The sequence below is a fragment of the Borostomias antarcticus genome (assembly GCF_949987555.1).
Source record: "Borostomias antarcticus genome assembly, chromosome: 23".
Taxonomy (NCBI): domain Eukaryota; kingdom Metazoa; phylum Chordata; class Actinopteri; order Stomiiformes; family Stomiidae; genus Borostomias; species Borostomias antarcticus.
This window is the reverse complement of record NC_140256.1, coordinates 5,554,717-5,563,881: the sequence shown is the minus strand read 5'-3', so window position 1 is coordinate 5,563,881 and position 9,165 is coordinate 5,554,717. Positions and strand designations below refer to the sequence as shown.

At 49.4% G+C, this 9,165-nt stretch overlaps 1 protein-coding gene across 2 annotated transcripts in view; it reads left to right on the top strand.

Moving 5' to 3' along the window:
* Positions 1–9,165, top strand: part of gnb1l (guanine nucleotide binding protein (G protein), beta polypeptide 1-like) — a 16,852-nt gene continuing 7,687 nt past the window's right edge. The window contains exons 1-6 of one of the 2 annotated variants that reach the window (XM_084457221.1): positions 1–16; positions 2,213–2,281; positions 4,592–4,757; positions 5,008–5,133; positions 5,502–5,664; positions 7,156–7,248. In XM_084457221.1, the coding sequence (XP_084313347.1) occupies positions 4,648–4,757; positions 5,008–5,133; positions 5,502–5,664; positions 7,156–7,248 (492 nt within the window). In that variant the 5' untranslated portion in view covers positions 1–16; positions 2,213–2,281; positions 4,592–4,647. The remainder of the gene's footprint in view (positions 17–2,212; positions 2,282–4,591; positions 4,758–5,007; positions 5,134–5,501; positions 5,665–7,155; positions 7,249–9,165) is intronic. The other variant, XM_084457222.1, reaches the window with a different exon arrangement.

The window sequence follows — 9,165 nt, the reverse complement described above, 5'->3', positions numbered from 1 at the left end:
CTCCCCGATTGCCAAGGTACCTCCTCTTTGACAACTGTCATATTGCTCTTCCAGAGCTTCTTCTAACGTAATTGCAAGTGTCTGTCACTTTTATCAGTGTTCTTTGCACAGCAGTATTGTAGAGCTGCACTAGCTACATGGCTGCTATGTTAATGTTGATATGTGCTGAGCAGCTTGCTAACGTCGTCACGTCAGTTAGGCAACTCCTACTCTGACACAAAAAGTTATTGTTCGTTTAGTGAGCTAAGCTTGTAGCTAAAGGTTTATACAATATGAATTTAAATAAAAAGCGATACAGCTCCCAGTGTAGTAGCAGTCCTGGTGGTTTGACGATTTGTGCTGCCTTGTCGAAAAATGTTACCGCAAAAAATGTTTCAATTTCCTGTTGTGTTGTCTCATAACATCTGTATTTATGTTTTTTATTATTATTATTATTATTATTACAACAGGGGTGTTCTGTAAGAATATGGGTAGCATATTTTTGATACTCTATTATTTTTATGTAGCCTAAGATTTCAGGGGTAGCATATTTCGATTGACCAATAGGCCCATTTATCAAATAATGCTCCCACAGAATAATTTTATTTTAGCAATATATATGACTTTTAGCTCACCGTCAGCCAAAGTCTCAACAGCAAGATGGCACAGATGTATGGTTCACAGAAACATTTAGATAGGTAGCACATAGTGACAAAGTTCCTGGTTTCTTCAACAAACCCCATTCATCATCTGTGCCACAAAAAATGAGGTTGTAGGGCGGCTCTTGGTGTGAGCATGATGATTGACCTGATATTCAAAAGAGGGAGTCCAGGGCATAGTGCTGTAGACACAAAGAGCTGGCAACCCTCTTGTGTCCCTCCATCCTGAAGTGTCCAGGTAAATCACCTAGCGGAGGAAATAGGTGATAATGCAAACAGATAAGGGGCGAGGTACCTGTTGGCTCTAAGACAGACCCCACTAAATCAAGACACACTGACCAAGTGTTCCATCAGTGTCTGCCTCAATGAGATTGAGATGGCATGGAGCCCTTATCTACCGTGGCCCCAGAGTAGCATTCACGCCTTTGACGCGAACAATGCCGGCTTTTCCCTCCAGCGCAGCCTTGAGTGACAGCAGGCGTTGGTGCACTTGTGTCTGACTTCACCCCCTATCTACCACGGGGGGGGGGGGGTTCCAGTCCAGATACCCCCACCAGCGTCCAGTCACACAATAAAGGGCGTGTGTGCCTGGCACTTCCTACTGTGTTTATTTAACCGAACTTTATAATGGACCCGCTTCTCCATTCAACACGTTGGCTTCCTCCTCAGGACAAGCTAGACTAGTGGAGGAGGGGCTAGGCAGAAAGGCGTACTTAATCGTGGTGAATATGGCCCCTATGAAGTGGAAGTAACCACAGAGAAAAGACGGGGGCACCAGATAAGGCTGTTCTGATAAACAAAACACATGACTGTAGCGGAAGTATAGTCTGTGTAGGAGGGATTTGCCTACACATCTGCTAATCTCTCTCTAGGTATTGGTTGCCTTGAATCATTGCAATGGTACAGTAGGCTATTGTAATAGATGACTCATTTTTACTGTTGAAGCTGATTCATCTTACTGTAGTAGGTTGGCCTATCCAGAATGCACGTTTGTCTAATCACCTGTGAGGTACTTATAATGTTCATCACGTGTCTCAAATCTCATATTTGATGATTATATCGGACCACGTAATCATGGGATCCCAGCCCACATAATGGGTTCGGTGAGTCTGGGAATCATAGCTTTCCCAACGGCCTGTCTGTGATCAGCGTGTCCCACTCGGATTTATGAATGGCAGAGTGTGACAGGGGGCAGCTCAGGTGGGTAGCTGCCTATCACATGATCCCAACTCCAAAGAGCCATGGAAGGAATGTGGACAGCCCTATTCCCAAAACTTTGAAGCCCCCATATTATACCAAGCATCCCCCTCCTACCCTCCTCTCATATAAGCAGCGAAGCAGGGGGCACAGATAGTGGCTGTGTTTGATCTGAAGGTCGCCAGCCCCTTGCCTGCGTTGAAAGATACCTGGCCGGCGAAGCTGGCTCTTATTTAATAACATGAAGGGGAAGCGGACTCTCTCTCATAATTAGGCCTAATTGTCCCCGAGGTGTTGACAGACGGGCCAAGAAGAGACAAACTGCCTTTATCCACAGACTTAGAGTCAGATTACCAGAGTTGTCTTATCTGTTCCAGGGACAGGGACAGGCCTCAGACCTGCGCGCTCTCTTCCCACTGGGCCCGGCGGGTGCCGTCACAGCTCAGGTATATTAATCAGTCAATCTGATTTATTATTCTCTCCCCGGCTCCCTGGCCTGACCTGGCCAGAGATTTAATTAGGCTAGACTCTGCCCATCCTGTAATTTCTCAGATTTTCTATGGACATTTTCAATAAGAGCACTTATTGTGTGACCCAGAGTGTAGGCCACGGCCAATTCACTGACCCGTTGCTTTGACATTGCAGGGCTATTTTCAATGTATCCACATGCATCTCTTCGCTTTTTAGTTTTGTCTGTAAACCAACACTTTTAGCGGGAACTTTATTTTCCGTGGATGTTTTGGTTTGATACAAATCAGTGTTGCGAGAAGCAGTGGAGGTTTGTTTGCCTGGTTGCCTCTCCAGGTTAGCGTGAAACAATTGAAGAGCCCCTGAATGGGTTTGAGTGACGTCCTGTCACGGGCTTGTTTATTTGTCTACTGTCACTGCTGCCTCCCACAGCCTCTGATAGGTTTGTATTTGGGTTGGCGGATGACTTCCTCGCAACCATCACAGCCGTCCCATTGTTGGGGCAAACCCAGGGGATGGAAATGCTGACGCCAAAACAGAGGTACCGTCAACGATGGCGCTACAGAGGTGGCCATATCCAGACTACTATTCACAGGCACACTACTCTGGGACATTGCCCCGACGTCCCCACAAGCTCCCTTGTCGGTCACCGCTCTGCCCTTGATTGACGTGGAGCCGCCGTTGGAGGAATGTTTCGAGGCGCAGTGTTTACTCAAGGAAGCACACTGGTTCCAGACTGCTGGTGTCCTCCCAGCTCAGGGCTTGTTGGAGTACAATAAGGGAACCTTAATCCACCTGTTATCAGGATGAGGCTCCCTGTCATAAACCGCTGAGCACGGCTCTAACCATGGAATGTAGCCTGCCCACCTATTGACAAGAACCTCGGCTTAACTAATGGACCCACAAAACACACTGTTGATTTTTTTTGTTGTTGTCGTCACGCTCCAAAACCAACAGTGTTCTCTGCTTTAGCAGTGTAGGCGCTCTCCATTTTTTTGCGTGGTAGGGTTTGGTCAGGTACGGTGTATTGTGTGACTAGATCCAACTTTAGGGGGCCGCCGCTCTCTCTGCCTGACTTGATAGTTTGGAGCCTCTCTGATGGTGGTGTGTTCAGTCGTAATGAGATAGTGGGGTTTAGATGACTGTTCTCTTTGTGAGGGCTTCGGCTGTGGTGCCCTCTCCTTAATTTGGAAGGCTGGCCAGAGGTTCGTCTCTCCGCTTGACAGATTAACATGGACAATTTAACCACTAACCTCCTGAAATGAGCTTCTCCTAAATACCTGTGGCTCCGGTTTCAGCGTGTGCCATCGCAGAGGGCAAGGGTTATTACAAATAAGAGTGGAGGGGCCGGGGCATTGGAGGAGACGTGGAGGGGTTGGAGGTCGGTCCGGCACCTAAGCAGCCATTATATTCTAGGCCTATCCTTTGACACGTCATTGAAAACAGTCTAATTTGTCCGTGTCTCGGTTGTTTTGTAGGAGCAGAGTGAGTCAGTCACGTCCAAGAGAGTCAGTCAATCAAGTCGCAAATTTTCAGCGTGATTTGACGTTGACAGATCATTTCCTTTTGCATTTTTGTGGTCAGCTGGATTTCCACCGCGACCCTGCCTACAGCCAACATAAAAGACTGTGCTTCTGGCTTTCCGAAAAAAAATGCCTGTTGATCAAAACTGGAGTGAAAAGCCCAAACCTTTCTCTGTTTACAGTAATTAACCTGTCATGCGGTGTGATTTATGACGTATTGAGTCAGGGCTCTTATCATGCACCCTAGAAGGAGGAAGAGAGATCTTAACCACTGCTGCGCCCAATGCCCCCAGGCTCTATCTGTATTTACAGTCGAGAGAATAGACTGCAAATGAAACATTCTCTGATAATTAGGTTTACATTTGGATTACGATTTCAGGACTTAAACAAATAAACCCTTTATCTGGCATTGTCTGCAATTGTTCTTGGATCATAAAATTAAGATGAATATTTGTTATTATTACGCATTTTCTTTAAATTTGGTGCTTTGAGATTAAAATAACTCAACTGTGTCTGGTGGATAGACTAGCCGGCATTAATCACCCCAAGTCAATGGCGGCAAAGAATGGTCGACTTCAGCCAAGACTGCAATCGCCAAATTGACCAAACATTATTTTTCTCCGGATTTTCATCTGCACAATTGTTGAGCAATGAGCCTCATTCCTTTCAAATCTCAAAACTCCAAATTATAATCAAAGTATGATTTGTTGAGGCGCCAACCCACCAGCCCGGTTTGTAATGGTAACCTATCTCGTTTTCTTCCAGTGGGAGAGATGCTGGGGAGCGTCTGACCTCCGGAGCGTCTCCAGACTGGCCCAGCGATGTCTCGCCCCGCCCCCTCCCCCCTCTACACCCTGCGGGGGGCCGGCGCACCTCTCAATACGCTGCACTTCAGCTGTGGTGGTGGAGACCCTCCTCTGCTCTTTTCTGGGTGTGGAACACTACACCACCACTTAGCAGCGGCACACACACATAATACACAGCCACACACACACACATATCATACACACACACGCACACCTACGTCACACACGCACACCTGCGTCACACACACATAAACACACCTACGTCACACACACACACGCACGCGCACACACACGATACATGATCCTGCTCACTGGGAGAGTGAACCATGAATGATGAGAGGAGTAGGCTAATAGATTGAATGTGGTGTTCTGCAGGTCTGGAAAGGGAGCTGTCCATGTATGGAACCTGAACACCAGGAGAGCCGAGAAGGTTCTAGAAGGCCACTCTGGAAACTCTGTCATCTGGCTGGACACTCTCCAGACCAAAGAGGTCCTCATCAGGTAAACAGCTCACTCAGGACTCACCAGAACATCAGGGTTTCCTCACATCTACAGTGAGCTATGCTAGCGTCTTGTTCAGGGGCGTGTACTTGTGCATCAAGCTGCCTCACGCTAAGGAATCAGGAGATAGGCTCCTGTCCAATGAGCCACTAGGCTCCAGAACCAGTGGTTCTCAAGGCTACTTTCTTAAAGTGAGCTAAGATGAAAATGTGACATGAGTTGGAGACATACATTCGTACAGTTTTTCCACCTACCTCAGCACGTGTTTTGCAATTAACAACAGTGTCTCTGCCTAGTCATTTGTGATTTACTTAGAGGGCCAGTGTAATATATGATTGTGTGTGTGTGCGTGTGTGCGTGTCGATCAGTCAGGGCCGGGACATGCGAGTGTGTGTGTGGGAGCTGGCCGAGGGCAGAGGGGAGGTGGTGGACTCCCTGGTCACCGGCTCCGTGGGCTTCTGTAGCTGCTCCCTGCTGCAGACCGCCGCCGGCACACAGCTACTGGCCCACCCTGGGGAACGCATGGAGGAGGTGAGACTGGGCCCGGGGATGGGGACTCACACATCGCGCATGTGTGTGTGTGTGAGAAAGAGAGAGAGCGAGAGAGAGCGAGAGAGAGAGGGAGTAGTTACTGTGCAGCGAAGCAGTGCGAGGAGGAGACGGGCAGTGTTTCAGGCACCTTTATTGCCTCCAGATTCATGTTACTCCCCCCATCTCAGGAGGAGCCACCCTTGAAAGAGACAGGGCGGCCGGTCTACCCACCCCGAACATGCCTCCACGGACCTCAGCCCCAAGGGCGAGCCTAGGGGGGCGTCTGCAAACCCAGCGCCTCAATAATGCCATTGTACAAACACACACACACACACACACACACACACACAGACAGTTTCCCTCTCTTATCAGCCATCTTGCCTCCCCCCCTGGTTTCCCAAACCGTACGCATGCAACCACACGCATTAGAAAAGATCAACAAAGCATCCACATAAATCCACCACCCAGCAGATCTACAGACCTGAAGATCTGACCCAGAGGCGCCACCAGCGACAGTGTAGGTAGAAGAACCTGCGCCATCAATTTCCTGTTGAACCAAAACAGGCTGGCAGGCGGCATTTAATGTTTACTGCCAACGAGGGACGTCTGCCAGCAGATTTCTGCCATCATCGCGCAAGCATTCATTAATAGAATGGGTGTTTTATTTATGGGCAGTGTGTGTGGGTGGGGGGTGGGGGCGTGCGTGCGTGCGTGTCTGCGTGCGTGCGTGCGTGTGTGTGTGTGTGCTTGTGTGTGTGTGTGTGAGTCAGCACCTGAGGCACAGGCTGCTTCTTAAAGGCCTCTTTGTCAGGCAGGCAGACAGAGGTAAACACGCAGGGCAGATGTGGGGCAGCGATAAAATACAGATGAGCCCCTTAAAGGGGATGTTTAATCTGACCCTTAATGAGGATGAATCTGGACCGTCAGCAACCAGGAAGTGCTGTTAGCTATAGGGTTTTCTCTCTCTCTCTCTCTCTCTCTCTCTCTTTCTCTCTCTCCCCCCTGCTCCCTCGCTTCATTAGAGTGTGTGTATTTTATCAGAATCAGCGCAGGCGTGTTGCAGGAAAACACCACTCACGTCTTGGAGTGAGGCTTTAGCAGGATTTATTATAAACAGGGCGACTGCTATTTGGCTCGCCGAGGTAGTCACCGTGGTAGTGGTTGTAATGCCATAATGTTATAACTGTTATCTCAACATCGCTGTGGTTTCTGGATCTGCGGTGTTCTGTTCTGAGATCCTGTTACACTGAAACAAGGGCTTCAAGTTGAAACTTGATTCATGGAAATAAAATGGAAACAAAAGAGAGCGCCTGGCTGCCAGCCAGGCGGGGACAGTTGTTTAAGCAGATAGATTAGACATAGTTGACTTTATTAATCCAGTGACAGCAGCGATGTCTTATAATTATGGGACTCCTCCACCCCGGATAGGGCAGTTATTGTGTGCATTCGATTATGCGGCGACGTCATAACGAGGGCGCGTTTCTCCCGCAGGTGAGAGTAGTGGAGCTGCCAAGTAAGACCGCCGTGTGCTCGCTGACGCCAGACGCCAAGCTGGGGATGGCGATGTGCATCAAGCTATGGCAGGTAAGCGGAAAGGCCGTTAACCCCGGCCACGTTCTCTCAGTAGAAAACCGTCGACGTCAGAGGCGGCGCAGAGGCGGCGGTGGCGGCGGCGAGGCGACAGCAAGCTCGCTCGGTCCACCCTTCAACCGGCGAGACGAGGCGCGCCGCTCTCCCCCTCACTCCTCTTACCCTCCGAAACACTTGTGTTTTTACCGGCGCTGATCCGACTGGCAGCGAGCCCACGCGAGAATGCACAACAGATACGTCAACAAACGCAGCATGCGTGCGTCCGTGCGTTACGCGAGAGAGAGAGACGTGGGTTTTCTTTTGATTTATAGCCCAACTTGTCCCGGGCCATTTTTCCAGCGCCTTTCTCAGCTTAAGGTACTGCACTGTAATTAGAGGAAGGGCTGGGGGTTCACAACCATACATCAGCCTCCAGCTGCACATCGCGTCTGAAGAGTGCCTGCCCCTCTGTTTAGTAAATACTGTCGAAAGTTTTATTTCCCTGCCCATTAAAGAGACCTGTAATTATTTTCACGCTAAATTAATTTTTTTAATTTTTGGGGGGTGGGGGCGGGGGCTTTGCCCTTTATGTAAGACTAATGAATTGCGGGCGGTTTGACAACGGGGACGGGAACCGGGCCATGGTGGGCGTATTGTTTGACCTGGGGTGAATCGGGTGAGTAGATGTTAGTGTCCCTCTGTACTCTGTATTATTATTTTTTTTCTCTTTTTCTTTACCATATTTCTCCCTCTCTATTCTTTCATCTGATCTTAAAGCAAATGTAGAAGTGCTGACTGCCAGGAAACACAATTGTCAATTACACCATATCAATGTGATACTCTGCAGACATAGACATCAAAGCAGGAGGCCCAGGTTACGTTAAATCATTTCAGTCGGATTCCTTTCATCACCGGGCCAGAATAGTCTGTCATTGTCACAGTAATTTGGAAATTTGTGTGTGTGTTTGTGTGTATGCAAGCATGTACTGCACAACGCGTGTTAACCAACAGTCTTTCACCGAAAGCTGAGATACGCCGCCGCCCCCCAAACACACGCGCGCACACACACACACACACACACACACACACACACACACACACACACACACACACACTTCCCACACGTCCTGTCAGTCAGTCACAAGACGCTCCCCTTCCTTGTTATCCACATGATCCCTGCCGGCGCGGCCCGCTGTTTCCTCAAGCTCGCACACTCTGGGAGATGAAGACACAGAAATCTCTCACACGCACACACACACACACACACACACTCTCTGGCACTCTCTCTTTCTTTCTCTCTCCTGCTCACTCCTCCCATTCCCTCTCTCCTTCCCACCCCTGAGACCATGACTAGGGATAGTCCATCAGGCTGACACAGACCTGCAAACAGATTTATTGGCAGCCTTTAAACGCTCGCCGCTGGACTTTTGGAAAGATTAAATACCATATTAAGCGGTTCTTTCTTTCAGGTTTGGCTCCCCTCTGTTCTTCCAACGCCCCTCGGCCCATCCCTCTCCAAACTTAGAATTGGGAGTAGGGTCTGGGAGGTGAATGAGCCTCCGATTGGCTGGGCCTGGCGAGGGTCAGGGCGGGGAGGGAGAAAGTGCCTCCATATGCGGGTGGGAGCCGGGGCTCTTGGCCTTCGGTGGATGCAGTGATGTATGATGTGCCAGGCTTTTAACATGAACAGAGGCTGCCGGCGAGAAGGAAATGTTCCTATACAGATATCCATCACTCTCAGCTCATCACCCTGCAGCAATGACATCATAGTGGACGGACGGACGACGCGATTGGTTCCTTATGTTCTGCAGTTACCACCCCCCCCGCCCCCCACCACCACCACCACCACCACCACACCCCTCGGTCGTAGTCACATCATTGGTGCCTGTCCCTCTGACTTCCTGTGTATCTTTCCCCACGGGCTATAGTTGG